The sequence below is a fragment of the Sparassis crispa genome, assembly GCF_003851025.1.
Source record: "Sparassis crispa DNA, contig_000003F, whole genome shotgun sequence".
NCBI lineage: Eukaryota > Fungi > Basidiomycota > Agaricomycetes > Polyporales > Sparassidaceae > Sparassis > Sparassis crispa.
Genome location: NW_020939750.1, coordinates 3586943 through 3601974, shown reverse-complemented (window position 1 = coordinate 3601974; position 15032 = coordinate 3586943). Strand labels below are relative to the sequence as shown.

The window sequence follows — 15032 nt, the reverse complement described above, 5'->3', positions numbered from 1 at the left end:
CCCGTGTCGCAGTCGTTTGGGTCGTAAGAATGAGGCATAAGTGATCTTGAGTCCTGAGAAACAAAAGCGACGGTCCTGCCATCGATCTCCAATGACAGCTATTCGGAGAATACGATCCGAGAGAGCGACGATGGCGGGCGTGCCGGCAGGGCCAGCTCGACCTTCTCGTCTTTTGACCGCGAACGACTGGCACTGCGATCTCTGTGTCGCAAAGTCAGCACTGCCACGAGCTGCGGCATGGTAAGCGTGTACGGGGGCGGCATCCTAGTTGCCAGCGGAGCAGACGGCAGGCACGTTGTGGGAGGGGGGACCGACGAGGCATCGTGGATCTCGTTCGCACGACGTCCACACGGCAGCTGGTCGTTGAATGGGACGGGCTGCCAGCCCTGTGCGACAAGGTCCAGCCAGAGGCGCCTGGCGAGAGCGATATCCTCCGCTGCGAACGCGTCCTGCAGGTTCGCTTGTATGTTACGTGCGCGCCAGGCGATACTCTGGTGCACTATCGCGAGGAACTGCGCGTCGGAGACGCTTCGCCTCTCTTTTCGGGCGCGCCTTTGGGGTGGGCCACCGGCAAGTATGCTTAACTTTCGCCCGCCACCGTCCGCGGACCGCGACTCCAGCTTGCGCTGACCCATGCGTCTGGCGGAACGACGCGGAATCAGAAGGCCCGGATCTGCGTAAAGGTTGTTCTCGCCCCTCTGCAACAGGGAGTTGTGGCTAGGTTCAGACCACGAGAGCGAGGACTTCGCGCGTTTGCGGACGTTGCGGACGACGGTTTGCGACGCGCCTCCGTCATTGTAGGCGTCCAGTGCAGCCGCAGATAGTTCTTCCTCGTAAAAGTCGCGTAAGATCGGATGCGTATCCTTCTGCGACACGTCGTTTCGTCCGGTAGGACATGGAATGGGCGACGATGGGAATGGAATGAAGTTGGTAGGCATGTCAGATACAGGCGAAGGAGAAAGACAAGCGGTGGTGGCACAGGACGCGTTCGTGTTCGAGATTGATACGGTCGGGGATGCCTTGCTGAAGACCTGAAGACGAGGAGCCCTCGCGTTGTTCTTGATGTTCGTCGAGCCGTCGCAGCCCTTTTGGGTTGGGCGTTGTGGCCGGGAAGAGCGGGGCATCGGAATGCGCATCGCGTCGCAAACACCGAGAATCGAAACGAGTACTTCCCCAGGAAACCAGTTAGTATGGAGCATAGATGTTGCAGAGGAGAAGGAAGGAAGGGTGAACCGCAGTTTGGGAGCCCGGCGAGTGTATACACAGAGGGAGAAGTGAAGATAGCTCACTCTACGTTGAGAGAAAGGAACTGAAAGGTTCGGCCTGCAGGCTACAGTGCGACGACCTCTGGTGTTTTCGCGACATGTGAGCACTGGAAGTCTATGCATGCATTCGGTGGCTGAGACTTACCGGAAACAGCAGCGAAATCGAACAACTTCTCCTGGAGCAACCCCCAGAACAAGAACCACAAACGACGGCCGGCGCTGTTGGTCGCACGAGTATTCAACAAGAGAAGGGGACGGCTTATATACTGTACAGGGCAATGGCGTGACAACAAGGGAGCGCCAGCCAACCCCAACCCCGCCGCCAGCGTGTCGCGCTTAGCTTGGCACGTGGCCAACTCCGCGGCTTATCACCGTGACTGGCATATGCTGCGGCAGGTTTCAAGTTAAGCTCAATGTCACCATTGTCATGCTACTTGCATGCCACGACTCGTGGCCTTAGTGTCATGTTACTTCTTGATAAATGTACCGTGCAATGCGAAAACTTGGCGGGAAAGCAGTGGTACGTCGACTCTCGCATCGCTGTGTAACCAACATCCTAAGGGGTGCGGGACATATACACGGTCTTTCTCACATTGATCTGAACAGATACTTCATACATGCCCAAGGATGGTTTGAGGTTGATACGGCTCCTCGAGATACTTCAGCTCTTCCGGCGTCAGGGAAACATATACGCCACCTAGCAACGGCGGCGTCATCACTAGCTTGACGGAGGGTAACAACACTTAGGCTCACCGATGATGTCCTTTAGGTTGTCCAGGCTAGTCATACCGACGATCGGTGCGCTCACGCCGGGTCGGGATATGACCCAGGCGATCGCGATCTGGGCCATACTCACTCCTTTCTGTTTTGCGACCTCCTCGACTCTGCGGATCATCCGAGTGTGAGTGCGTTCAGACTCGTCCATCTCAGAGTGTGCGTACCGTTTCACAATCTCGGGGGTTCCCGTGCCTTTGTAGTTCGGGATGAACCTGCGAGGCAAATTCAGACGACCAGAAAGAGGATATCTGAGATCGATATACCAGTCGGTGCTGCCTCGCGTCGATTGTTCGCCCAGTGGGCGAGTAAGCAAGCCACGTCCGAGGGGCGACCATGGAATCGAGCCAACGCCGAACATCTGAGTGCAAGATTTATTGTGTATAGCTCAGATTGTGTGCAAGAGCGAGCAAGCGAGCGCACCTTCAAGGTGGGGAACATCTCGCGCTCCTCTTCGCGGTACATCAAACTGTAGTGGTTCTGCATCGAGATGAAGGGCGTGAGGTTGTTCTTGATCGCGTAATCTGCACAAGAGGCTCGCATGAATCAATACACCAATTATTCGGCGACTTACTCTGCATGGCATGGACTGGTATTTAAAAGCATTTGTTATGCTATCCATATGTCGCGTACTGAGAGTGGCACGTACGCTGGTAGGCGTAGCAGGAGCTCATCCCGATGTAGCGAACGTAGCCAGCCTTGACGATATCATGAAGGGCCTGCATCTAGATCTCGATTCGACGTTCTATACAGAAGACACGTAACGATCTTGCTCACTGTCTCCTCAATCGGCGTGTTGTAATCGAAGCGGTGACCTATGGGCAAGAGCAAGTCATCAAATTTATAAAGGACGAGGAAGACGGTGCTGACACTGGTATACATCAACGTAGTCAAGTTGCAGGCGCTCCAAGCTGCCTTTCACGGACTCGAAGATGTGCTAGTAATGAGGTGGGTGATTTCAGGGAAAATTTCGAGAAGGTTCGGTAGCGTTTACCTTCCGACTGAGACCGTGCTGGTTTACAAGACCGAAGTCTTCCGGAGATTTTCCTGAGATCCTGACATTGGCTCCCCATTGTCCCGGGATGATGGGATTGAAAAGCTGGAGGGGCGCATTCAGCTGGTTCATCTGAGAGATGGAGAAGGTCTACCTTGGTCATGACGACAATCTCAGCGCGAGGTAGCTTCAGCTGCTTGATCGCCTTGCCGAGGATGATCTCAGACAGTCCGTTCGAGTACATCTACAATCACAAATGTGCTGAACTTAGCATCACACACGTAGCACCCAAAATTACAACTACCCACGTCGGCGGTATCGAACGTCTGGATGCCAGCTTCATACCTGGAAGCGGGTCAATGAACTGAACACGTTCGCGTGACAGGAGACGCTGCTCACGCATATTTGATATGTTTGATAGCCTCCTCTTCGCCAAGGACCCACTTCTGCCAGTCGGGGCTGCCGTACTGCATGCAGCCCAGGATGATCTTGGAAACTTTCAACCCGGAGTTGCCCAGGCGGACTGGAATATACGAGCAAGCCTGAATTCTTTATATTTACGTAGGGTAATTGGTATTCCGCTCACCGTATGGGATCTTCTTGTTCTCCGGGGTACTCATCTTCAGCCAACCTTGGGATGGGCAGTTACTCGACGCTAGCTAGCTCAGGTATCTCTGGGCAGAGGTTCGTCGAAGGACTCTGAGCAATCGATCCTGATATATTTGGGCGAGGAGATGGGAGTGGGTCTTCGGATGACCAATTCCCTTGTTATGATAGCGCAGCTACAGGTGACTCGTTATCATGTCTGCCGTTCTCCTGCCGTCGTGGTCATTGCCACCCACATGCTAGAAAGGGAGAGATTCGATTCCTTCCCATGCTATCGGATACCCGATGAAATGATTTTCCCCACCGTTCAAAGAGCGGTGAAACTCCAAAGTAGAGTAGTCGTGCTTTTTGTTATGTTCTATTTGAAGCGAGACAGGCTGAGATCGTGTAGGACCGCTCCAGCGGTCGCGCGTACCCTGTCGGCTCGAGTCTCGGCCGCTTGCCAGCGGCGTGTCACACCTATCCCAGCCGTCCGCCGCAGCGCCGGACATTTTGGTCACACTCAGCTCCGAAGTGGAGGATGTCCAGCGGCCAAAGCCGTAGATAGCAGTTTAGATCAAGAAGTCCGCCATCGATCAAGATCTGACCAACCTACCAAGTCACACGTCAGGTCCACCACAGAACCCCTCTAACAACAAAAGGCTTCTCTTGCGAATCTAAAATACTATGTACTCAGAGCACGTACCTACGTACGTAGGGTACAAGTCCGGAGCACAAAACACAGTACACGTAGCTATGAAACGAGCATATCACATCGCTACAGACAACAAGCATCACGAAAACAACAAACTGGCACCGCCAATAAAACAAAAAGATATACACAGAGATGAACGTCTCAGACGGCCTATTTCGCTCAGCACCGAGTCCACTCACCCACGCGGCGCACCATGTCCAACGGGCGGCGGCTTCCCATTAGCGAGCGCATGTAATATCGGTACGCCGCTGCCCGTCCGCGAATGTCCAGGTGCATGCACGTTCTCCTTCGCATCCGCTGTAGACGGAACGGGCGTCGACAACTTCGGCACGGGCACGACGACGTCCATCTCCCCGCTCATCGCCCCGAGCTCGTCCACGTCCACCGGTTTCATCGCGTCCGCGTTCGAGTCCTTGCGGACAGGGAGGTGCATCTCGCGGCCCCCGCCCGCCGCAATCGCTCCCGCCGCGGCCTGCTTCCGCCGGCGCTCGTCCTCCGCGCGCCGCATGACGTCGATCTCGCCCTGCACGACGACGCCGTCGAGCCACTTGTGATGTACGAGCTCGCTTGCGGGCGCGCGCTTGTCCGGGTGCAGGCGCAGCATCGGCGTCAGGAACGACGCGATCAGGTCCGCTTCGTCCTTCGGGAGTAGGTACTTGTCGTGCAGCACCGCCTCGAGCGGCCAAAAACGCAGCTTCTGGATGTGCCGGAGCTCACCTGGGAGGCTTTCAGAAATCGTGGGAGCAGGTAGCGGTGGCGACGCACCTTTACGGTTGAAAAAGTCCGAGCTATATTTGCCTGAAAATGCGATACTCTTCGGGATCTCGCCCATGAGCTCCATGATTTGTGCGATGTGATCATCGTCCTTGCTGTACCGGGATCCCGATGCGGGGTCGAAGAGGTAGTCTCCACCAGTAAGAAGCTCGAAAATCTGCGGATTGCATCGCATGTCAGATGACGTCGAAAGCCAATCCACGTGGGTAAGACTCACGACACAAGCGACACTCCAAATATCTGCGCTGGGACCCCACTTTGCTCCGAGGATGACCTCAGGACAGCGATACTGCCGCGTCTGTATATCATCCGTGAAGTGGTGTTCCACCCACGTCGCTTGCCGGGGCCATCAGCAATCAGCTGATGGAGCCATCCATGAGCGGTAGACTCACCATTGCCCAAATCGGCGATTTTGACCGTAATCTTCTCCGTGCCGTCCAGAAGAGGCATGGAGTCGACGGACATAGCGCTTGTGCCAAGCATCGCATCGAGCTCCGGTGCGGGGCCTTCTTGTAGGCTGCTGGGCTCGGACGAATAAGGTGGGGGTGCGTTCGACGGGCCCGCGTGCGGCGGGGCCTGCCGCGAAAGCAATGATGGCCCCGCGGCGGGCTTGGTATCGGGGCGCGTGCGCGCCTTCCCGCCGAAGGGGGACCCGTCGAGGGTGACGTTGGATATGCGCTCGGTCGCGACCTCGGTCGAATCTTCTCGCTTGTCGCTCCCGAGCGAGCCCGGCTGAGCATCGCCGCCATCACCACCGTCGCCGTCGATCTTGCTCATCCCGAACGCCCAGCGGTCGAGGTGCGAGGACGAGCCGAACGACGATGACGGCGACGGGAGCGGCTGGGAGCCCGTGATGAACACCGACTCGGAGCGCGGCGTCTGATTACCGCCCCGCCCGCGTGACGGGGGTACGCCAACGAGCCGCGTTGGCGGAGGCGTTGCGGACGTGGACTGCACTGCTAGCTCAGCCTGGATAATCGACTCGACGTCCTCGATGCAGACCAGCACGTTCTCCGGTTTGAGGTCTGTGCGAGGTAAGCGGGTGTGGGCAGCGGGTGTGCACGGTTGCTCACCAGTATGAATGACGCCGCAACAGCGATGCATGTAGTCCAGCCCGAGTAAAATTTGCTTCGCGATCTGTTTGCATAGGTGCATGGGCACGCCCTTGTTTTGATGGCGTTTGATGAGCCCCAGCAGGTTTTCGCCGAGCACCTCGAAAACCATGCAGACGTGGGTGCCGTTGGGACCCTTGTGACGGAAGTGGTCGAGGAAGGAGATAACGTGCGAACGACCTGGGTGGGTCTGGGAGGGTGATGGTGGTGGGTGCGGATTGGTAGTGGAGGGTTGTACTGGCGGTGTTGAGGAAGTGATTAGCCGCTGCAGAAGCTTGATCTCGTCGAGGGCCGTCTCGGTGTACCGAGGGGCAGACTTGACGACCTTGAGGGCGACATGACGGTTCATTCTGCCCAGGATCAGTTCACAGTCACATTTTGGACTGAGAAAAACATACTTTGTATCTCGGGCGAGCCAGACGGTGGAAAAATGACCCCAGCCAAGCTTGCGGACGACGATGTACCTGCCATCGGAAAATGCATCGCCAATGTGTACCGGGTGATATCCGCCCTTCACGTAGTCCTCCCAGTCTTCCTCGTCCTCGGTCATGACAGATTGAGAGTGAGAAGAGTCGTATGAACCTGCGTGTGACATTCTGCACGATCTCCCTGAAGTCGTGATGAGAGATAAGCACGGCGGCTACCCAAAGATAAGCCCCCTACTCGCCTTTCGCCCCTGATCCTCTGTTTCTGTTGTTGCTTGCAGGGTGTCCGAGTGTTTTTCCTACACCGGGAAAGTTGTTGAGCGCAGGATTGAGGACAAAATCTGATCAGTACAACAAAAAAAGTTGGAGGTGTGGGCAATAGACGCGCGCGCACGAGCGGTGGCATAATTGCCTATTTCTGGAACCCCCTTTTCCGCGTTTTGCGGAATTGCCCTCGCTGAAACCATTTCCGATGCATCTCATTCATTTTCCATCAGTGACTGGAAATCTATAGCGGTGACGAGGCAGAGACAACTACGAGAGTATAGAAGTAAGTCTTCAAGACTGGGCAAAACTAGCCTAAGCCAATCAATGGAACATTGAAACGATACAATGGTCATTTGAAAATGGGAACAGAAAGTCAGGTATAAATGCAGAGAGACTCATGAAGAAGTGGTCTTGTACTTATTTACGTTCTGGAGTCAGACCCATCAACGCACCGATTTTAATGGTGCGGTGAATGTAACTTAGAACATAGACAGATACAAGACCAATGGGAAGAGACTGATACCATAGCATTCCAATGCAATGAAAGCAGACAACAATGGCTGGACAGTCAAAGATATCTCCAAGATCCACTACCTGCTGCTCAGCATGTCTGAGGATGCAGAGTCTGCAAACATTTATGAGATAGTGTGTGCCTCTACTCCATAGATTTTGACATTCCTCTACAAAAGCGTATATCAGCTTATCATCACAGGCAATCAGAGTGACACTCACTTTCCGCGGACAATCCTCAGACAATTTTTGGCACCCCCATACCTTGACCTCCTCAATATGATCACACTTGTCCATCAGCTCCTTGACCACCCAGTTGTCCACCTCCCGGCAGAACCCCACGTCCAGCCTGCGTAGGTCCCGCGCATGCTTCGCAATGGCATTCAGTGCGTCCGCGGACACTGCCTTCCACCCGTTAATATTCATCTGCACCAGTGTCGCCCCCGAGTGATTGAGCACCGCTTTGAGTGCGTCGCCCGCAAGCTGATGGTTGTGTGCCAGGTCAAGGACAGTGAGCCACGGACGCGTACCGTCTTCCGTCTTCGTGCCCCAAGCGTCAAAGAACTCCGCAACACCGGCGTCGGTCAACTCTGGGACGTCCGCAAAGGCGAATGACGTCAGCTGGCGGGCGTGCGGCTTGACACCCTTGAAGAGCAGTGCGTCCCCGAGCTCGATGTTCCCCGACAGGTCAAGATGCGTGAGGGATGGTCCGACCGCAGCCAGCAGGTCCACCACCGCAGGCTCGCTCAGCGCATCAGGCGTGCCCGGGTACGACAAGTCGAGCGAGACGAGCGTACCCGCGAGGGCCTTGATGTGCTCGAGGAACTTGTCCGACATCTTGCCAATCTCCTTCAGCCGCAACTCCGTAAGTCTCGGGCAACTCTCTACCAGCGCCTGCATGCATTCGAGGTCGAAGCGCGGGCTCTGCGTGATCAAAAAGCCTTCGAGCGCTGGGTGTGCTTTGATGAAGGTCTGCCATGCGGGAACACGGACAAGGAAGGGGCCTAGCAGCTCGAGGCGCTTCAAGTGCGGCAGAGAGGTTGTCCAGGCTGCGATAGCCGAATCGTCGATGCGGCCGCATAGGTCGAGACGCAGGTTAGTCAAGTTTGGGTTGAGAGAGGCCATAGTACAGAATGCCGGAGGCGTCAAGTCTATCTTTGTGGTCAGCACGAGATGCGATGAGTGAAAAGAGAAACCACGTACTGGTGACATCGTAGAGAACTAGATTCTTATTCTCAATGTTGTAGAAGAGCGGTGCATTCTGTGGAGTTCTAGATGTCCGTCAGGATTAGAGCTGAACAATACCAGGGAAGCCATCACGACGTACAAACTCCTGTTTCGAGAGATCGCTTTGGCAATCAAATCCATATTGATGCTGCCAATATCACCGAGTGCTTCGACATCGTTGATGTGCTCACTGATCAACTGTGGGCAAGTGAGCTGGCAGAAAGTATGTTCCAAATTCTCAATACGGACCTGAATGCACATAAACGCAAGACTCGGGATACGATTCTCCTCGAACTTCACTACATTTCGCTTCTCAGCAGGGGCCTTCCGCTTCCGTGGTGCTGCGGGCTTCTTGAAAGGGTCTGCACCAGACGCCTTTGCGCACAGGTGGCATAGGTAGCCCGGAGGGGGGTTGGCGGCCATCGTGTACTTAGTCTATCCAAACACTGAGCTCAACACAATCGTAAGGCGGTGTAAAGGAGCACGCACCACAGTGAACTGTTTCTTGCATTTTGCACAGTTCTCGAAGCTCCCAACAGGCAGCTTCGGAAGGTCACTGCGCCACATCTTCGACAGGGCGGTGTAAGCGTCTTCGTCTTCGTCCTCGTCATCTTCGTAGTCTTCGTCATCTCCTCCTTTCTTTCCTTTCGCCTTCGCTTTGGCCTTTTCTTTCGCTTTTTCCTTCGCCTTGAGCTTCGCCTCGGCAGCCTTGCTCAGCTTGCGCTTCTTAGGCGCGGGGGCCTCGTTTGGCTCGTCTAGGTTGTCCGAGTCATATTCCGCATTCTGTTGCCTTCATCAATGGAGATAAAAGGACAGCAATCGAGAAACGCACCTCCTTTGCGCTAGCTCCCTCGTCTGCGTCTCCACCCTCATCCTGCGCAGTATTGCTCGGGCCAGCTGCAGGCTGCTGCTGGTTGGTATTTCGGGTCCGCACACGGCGTGCGACTGTCGTTGCAGTTATACCAGACTCCTTAGGAGGAATGAGAACCACAGATCAACAAAAGACGAAGAAGAAAATACCTACCCGAAGGAACTCTGTCAAAGCAGAGGTAGGCCCGATGACTTGGTTCGCGCGGCGGCTCATCTGAAGTCGTGGGTCAGCTCACAATGCTGGACGAAGAACTTGGTGGGTACACGTAAGACTTGGTGGCGGTGGTGAAGAACGCGTGCGCGCCAAAACGCGACCGTGCTTCATTAGCGCCAAATATCACCAAACAACGCGTACACATCGCCAACCCCTTGTGAGAACTGCTGTTTGTAACTTTCTGTTAGTAACAAAACATTAATGCTAATCACCGTGACGTGCTTGATCTCTGGACGCTCATGCCGCCATGTTGGTGAGTTCAACGTAAGCTAGTACTGCCGCGAAGAGCGCACATTGGGCTGTCTTCCGCATGTCAGTCGCTACCAATCCTCAAATCCTCCTTTGTGCTTCAGCACTATTTGTATCATGATGTTTCCTAACACGATCATCCAGGTGGACCGCTGCGCACAACACAATCGGACGTGTCGGGACCTTCGACTCTTCTCCTTTGCCCTAGGTAAGTCGTTTCCCTCTCCCGAACCTTTTTCGCTCCCATAGGCCTGTTGTGGTACAGATCATCGCCCATTATCTCAAAGATTGCCCGGCACACGAGACCTCACGATGCGACTCAACAGATAGTTATTACTTGGACTGTGTTTTCCCCACAACACCGCTCCCGTAGATCTGCGACATTGACCTTATAGTTAGGACTGGATACAGAACAGATGGGCATATCCGTCGAGACACGCTGCACTTTAACGATCCTTCCCAGCCTCTACGTTACTCCTTGCGGGATCTACAGAGCCGCTCGTACTTTCCCGTCCGCAAGTCGCATACATTCCCCGCTTCCTCGAGCATGCGTGAGCATGTGGAAAATTGCACCTTTACGAACGACAGCCACTCAAAACGGACGTTGGAGGCACTCGCCATAGTCGCATATTTGGGTCCGGGTGCGTGCTCGCAGAGGACATTTGCCCACGCTGCCGCAGGATTACCAGGACGCACCAGCCAGCACGCAGTTCTTCGTCATCTTCTGTATTCGTTGTTTCACATGACTCCATCTTACAGAAATGAGAGACAAGCTACCAAGATCTGACTTGAAGTCAGCGGCTGCGTGGAGCTTTCCTCCTCGCGTGCCCCTACCAGGATGGCGATTAATTGACCGCTGTGTGTTACTGTCTCTCAGAAATGCGGGGCGCGTTTACAGCCATTCGTTACAGAATCACTCCAACCTCGACGTTATGATCGTACCAGTGTCTCTGTTTGCTTGTGAGTGCTCTTTTACTTCATGCGCAGCATTAAGTACTCTACAGAGAAGTTATGGGTCGAATCGTCATGCTACACTACCAGAGCGCGTGTATGTCGAGTGAGGCATGGCGTGCTACGTTGCCTGACTGACCATCGTCCTGCCAGTGGATCTCCGACGTTTTCCTTCAGACATGCGCACAATTGCATTCTTGCTCTCTAATCCAGAAACCCATATAAGTTGCCCAGTATCACTATATAGATCTCCACCATACGTTGGCCATATAATATGAAACCGGAGCCTCTGTGTAAGGCAACCTGCACGTCACGCTCGGTGCAGTGACCCCTTGGCCGCCCGCCATGGCACGATGCCAGGTAGAAGGCCCAGATCACCGTCCTCTCCACCTACATTCGCACTATTGTCAGTCGCTAGCCGTACAATTCGGCTTGATTGCTTTTGGTTCTTCCTGTCCAGGATGAAAGACGCTCTGCAGGCTAGAAGAGCTGTTCCGGTCGTTCACGACGTATGTCGATTATCCTTTGGTTTTCGATTCATTCACTTCTCTATCATCAGTTCCCGGCGAACGTCTCTAGGCTTGATTCCTGGCTCCGGTATTACGGAGTACGATCGGCCGTTCGCATAGAGGCTGGGACGGAGTTTGGGGGTCCACCGAGGTCATGTAAACTTGAGTTTGAACACGAAAGTCGTACTGAAGTACTGAAGTCTCGCGTTTGTGGCACTGCATGGCTCGCTCGTTTGGAAGTGCGCTGATCGGAGACAAGCAGGATTCAGGTTCTCGACGGAAATTTACACTGGCGAGTGTCTCTGTGGCGTCCAACTGCAGCTCACATTGTCACGTCCAGGAAGGGAGATGCAGCAGATTCATTCGTGCCATGTGAAAGCCATTAATTAAGGAGTATCCTATACTCACAAATCTACACTTAACAATAACATACGTGACGGGGATGAGCGCTCGCAATGGCAGGTACGCGGGACGTAATGCCGTTGCAACCTGTCAGTTGTGGTTAGCGCTTGGGTAACAATTTCGCCCTTCACAAATGCAGCAGGATACTCTACAGGGTCTGTTTCCCGCATCCTAGAAAATGTTTTCCGTCAATGTATTGGTGGCTCACGTTGCATGACAGACCTCATTCCTCAAGTTTCCCCTCATAGCTCAATACGGTCTCCAGTACAGCCGTCAAATAAGCTCAAGGTTTCGAAGCCTCGCGGTGTCCGTGCGTCCCCCTCACTCTTCCAGGTATATAAGCTTTCATTCACCTGGTACACCTGCACGACACGCAATCGCCCACACTACAGCAATACCACGAGGCAACGTGAGCCACTCACCAACGAAACTGAACAATGCTTACGCAGGTTGAGATAGTTTGAATCGAGCTCGAACACTTTTAAAACCGTAGTTCCGACTCGAAAATACCCTTTCCCCCAATCTCGTTATCCACGCCGATCTCCAATACACTCGACGCCAGCGGCTGGTGTTGATATTCCTTTTACTTCTCAGCTCACCTTCAAGCCATGGATGAAGTCACTGATCTTCTCTCCCGCCTTCTGAACCCGGAGGGGAGGAGAGCTGCGTTTCAGGCCTATAACCGTGACTTAACAAACCAAAGTGCGAGTCTTCGTAGATTGCCCCCAAGGGATGATCCTAATGAACTATCGAATCTGATGAACGCTCCAATGGCCAACCAACCACTTCACGATCTCGATGCCTCTACCGAGGCTCAGGTTCGCGACCGTTTCCTTGAGTCCCTCAAAAAGTTAAGACCTCGGTTTCCACCACCCGAGAATCTACCCTGCGCCAACGTTGAGGTCGAAAAATATCGATGTTGCCCAAACGAAGGTAGAATGGCCTGCGGAGGGTGTAGATTAGTATCGTATTGTTCGAAAGTGAGTGGTCTTGATTTTTGATAGTGTGTCTTCTCAGCAGAATGTCCTGCAGGATTGTCAGAAAATTCATTGGCGCATCCACAAGCGAGGTCTGTACTCTCGTCGTTGCTGCACTGTGTGTTTAAGCTCTTCGCAGACTGTAAGAGTAAGATTCGCTCCGATACTTGGCAGCCAGCTTGGGTTGTTGAAGGTCGCCCTCCGTCGTTTATCTCAGAAGACTCAGATGAATCGCCCGCGGAAGAGTTTCACCGCACAGAAAGAGAAGAGTTTTCCACAGGTCTTGCGCTGTGTGTTCTTTGTAATGTGGCTATCATGTTATCAAATCTGATTCTTTGCATATGCAGGTGGGGGAATATGCCAGCGATTGATGTCATCAATTTCAACGAGAACGAAAAAGACGCGAGCAAAGATCTCTCTGTCGCATTCGTCGGTATGCATAGGTTTGAATCGTTCACGACTATCTTCTGCACTAACATGTGATTTCAGCTTCCGGTGATCTGAGGCACGTCATGCGTACTGTCAATGAATTGCCTTCAGACTATTCTGGACATCTCACGATCTTACTCAATGACCGCGATCCCCACATAGTTCTCCGAAATATCGTCCTGCTTCTTTTGCTCGGGAATATCTCAGATGAAGTCATGGCTGCAGACATCGCTCTCCATTTCTGGTATTCCGTCTTCATGCCCTCGGAGTACCTTCAGTGCATGTCAGCCGTGGTGACACAATGCGTAGAACAGCTGACTGAGGGTCCATTTTGCATACCTCTCGGCCCACAGTCAACTTTGTCCGGCATTGTCCACCCTGGGGTGATTAGACTGCTTGCGAGTATCATCTCGGCATCCATCTCAGTCGGAGAAGTGCAAGATGAATATACTCGCGTGAGGTCAGCTCCGTCGCGCGAGGATTTTCGGGATCGCATGTACAGCAAACTGAAACCCTCGCATCGTCTTGCATTCTTCGAGTTTCGTAGATTCGGCATCGTTCTCCCTTTCGGTGCTATTAATGCGCATTTTAATGCCCCGAACCTTTCTCTGTTCTCCCCGGATGGTCGTTGGCTACAGACTGATTATGCGGATCCCTTGGAGTCTTGGGAGTACGTGGCATGTCGCAATGTTCTTCTAATATTCTGACGAGCCAATCAATCAGCACCGATGTAGTTATGCAAGAAGGGAAAGCACATGGAGCACAGCAAGAAGACATCTACGGATGTCTGTATTTCTTCCTTTCTGATCAGCTACGATTATTCGTGCGCCGGCTCCGCCAATTCCGGGTTTCCTTCCTTACATTCAACGTGGATGCAAGTGCTCTTGCAGAGGGAATTCTAGAGGGCAAACTATCCCCCGCTGGCATCCCCGCTTCGATGTGCTTCGATCGCATCGATGTATCTAACATAATGGATGCGAACTACGTCGGCATCCAGACTGTCCTGACAAAGTGGAGCACACTCTTGAAGAAAGGCGACTCCGCAGCGATTATCGGGTACTTCATGAACTGGGCCGTCAGTCAAAAAGATGCCCTCGTGAACCATGCCGAAAAGGGGGTCATCATCAACCTGTTGTGCCGTCTTGAGAAGATGGGTAAAGTGAGCATGGATTACTCTCCCTGCAGAATTTTAACAAACATGAGATGTAGCTCCCGTGGCTCAAGCGTTCTGGCCATTTCGACCCCAGTATGTCATCTGCTTGGCAAATTTTTGAACATTCAATCACTATATCTCGTTACTTCGGTTAGATAACTTCACGACTGGAATTCTCCTGGCCATGCATGATATGCAGGCAATCTACGACGATTGGCCCATGTTCTCCAGATTCTTGAAGAGTCAGGGTGTTCCAGCTTTGCTGCTGCAGACAAAGCTCAAACTACGGGATGAACACTTGATAGTCCCTCATGTGCGTGTTCCACGAATCGTGAAGTAATTTTACTGCTCAATAATCGTCGATAGCGCATCAGAGCGCCCCTGGGTGGACCCCCCAATGGCCTGCCTGTGTTCCCGACCGACGAGAGTTGGTACAATCTTGTACGTTGACGTTCAGTTTTTAACATTCGTGAGCTTATTCCTGGCGCGGGAAAATTATGGATAAAGATTCAAATTGGTGCTTCCTCGTTCACAGAACGCTACGTCGAGTTCGGCCATGCATAGGCATCATCTGTAGGTACCTTGCAGTGACTTAGGAGTAGACAAGTGGCGCGCAGCGTATGGTTCTTG

At 53.4% G+C, this 15032-nt stretch overlaps 5 protein-coding genes across 5 annotated transcripts; 1 reads left to right on the top strand and 4 right to left on the bottom strand.

Annotated features, from left to right (window-relative positions):
- Positions 1 to 98: 98 nt before the first annotated feature.
- Positions 99 to 1136, bottom strand: SCP_0413090 (hypothetical protein; the record flags this gene model as incomplete). Its single annotated transcript, XM_027758034.1, has 1 exon — positions 99 to 1136. One exon carries the CDS (start codon positions 1134 to 1136, stop codon positions 99 to 101), a length of 1038 nt encoding a protein of 345 aa, XP_027613835.1.
- Positions 1137 to 1876: 740 nt separating this feature from the next.
- SCP_0413080 (Versiconal hemiacetal acetate reductase) lies at positions 1877 to 3653 on the bottom strand (the record flags this gene model as incomplete). The annotated part of the gene is made up of 14 exons (XM_027758033.1): positions 1877 to 1962; positions 2019 to 2149; positions 2207 to 2254; positions 2306 to 2400; positions 2463 to 2563; positions 2614 to 2628; positions 2689 to 2764; positions 2817 to 2854; positions 2910 to 2976; positions 3034 to 3138; positions 3188 to 3277; positions 3342 to 3378; positions 3433 to 3556; positions 3620 to 3653. The coding sequence occupies 14 exons, from the start codon at positions 3651 to 3653 to the stop codon at positions 1877 to 1879; spliced, it is 1047 nt and encodes a 348-aa protein (XP_027613834.1).
- Positions 3654 to 4508: 855 nt separating this feature from the next.
- Positions 4509 to 7111, bottom strand: SCP_0413070 (hypothetical protein; the record flags this gene model as incomplete). Its single annotated transcript, XM_027758032.1, has 8 exons — positions 4509 to 5050; positions 5099 to 5264; positions 5325 to 5443; positions 5500 to 6132; positions 6181 to 6569; positions 6618 to 6828; positions 6887 to 6943; positions 7039 to 7111. The coding sequence occupies 8 exons, from the start codon at positions 7109 to 7111 to the stop codon at positions 4509 to 4511; spliced, it is 2190 nt and encodes a 729-aa protein (XP_027613833.1).
- Positions 7112 to 7546: 435 nt separating this feature from the next.
- On the bottom strand, positions 7547 to 9732 carry SCP_0413060 (DNA repair protein; the record flags this gene model as incomplete). The annotated part of the gene is made up of 8 exons (XM_027758031.1): positions 7547 to 7591; positions 7644 to 8572; positions 8625 to 8692; positions 8749 to 8846; positions 8898 to 9083; positions 9138 to 9431; positions 9481 to 9618; positions 9673 to 9732. 8 exons carry the CDS (start codon positions 9730 to 9732, stop codon positions 7547 to 7549), a joined length of 1818 nt encoding a protein of 605 aa, XP_027613832.1.
- Positions 9733 to 12451: 2719 nt separating this feature from the next.
- On the top strand, positions 12452 to 14966 carry SCP_0413050 (hypothetical protein; the record flags this gene model as incomplete). The annotated part of the gene is made up of 10 exons (XM_027758030.1): positions 12452 to 12823; positions 12876 to 12912; positions 12960 to 13110; positions 13168 to 13253; positions 13310 to 13919; positions 13973 to 14408; positions 14459 to 14495; positions 14558 to 14715; positions 14769 to 14843; positions 14910 to 14966. The coding sequence occupies 10 exons, from the start codon at positions 12452 to 12454 to the stop codon at positions 14964 to 14966; spliced, it is 2019 nt and encodes a 672-aa protein (XP_027613831.1).
- Between the last annotated feature and the right edge of the window lie 66 nt (positions 14967 to 15032).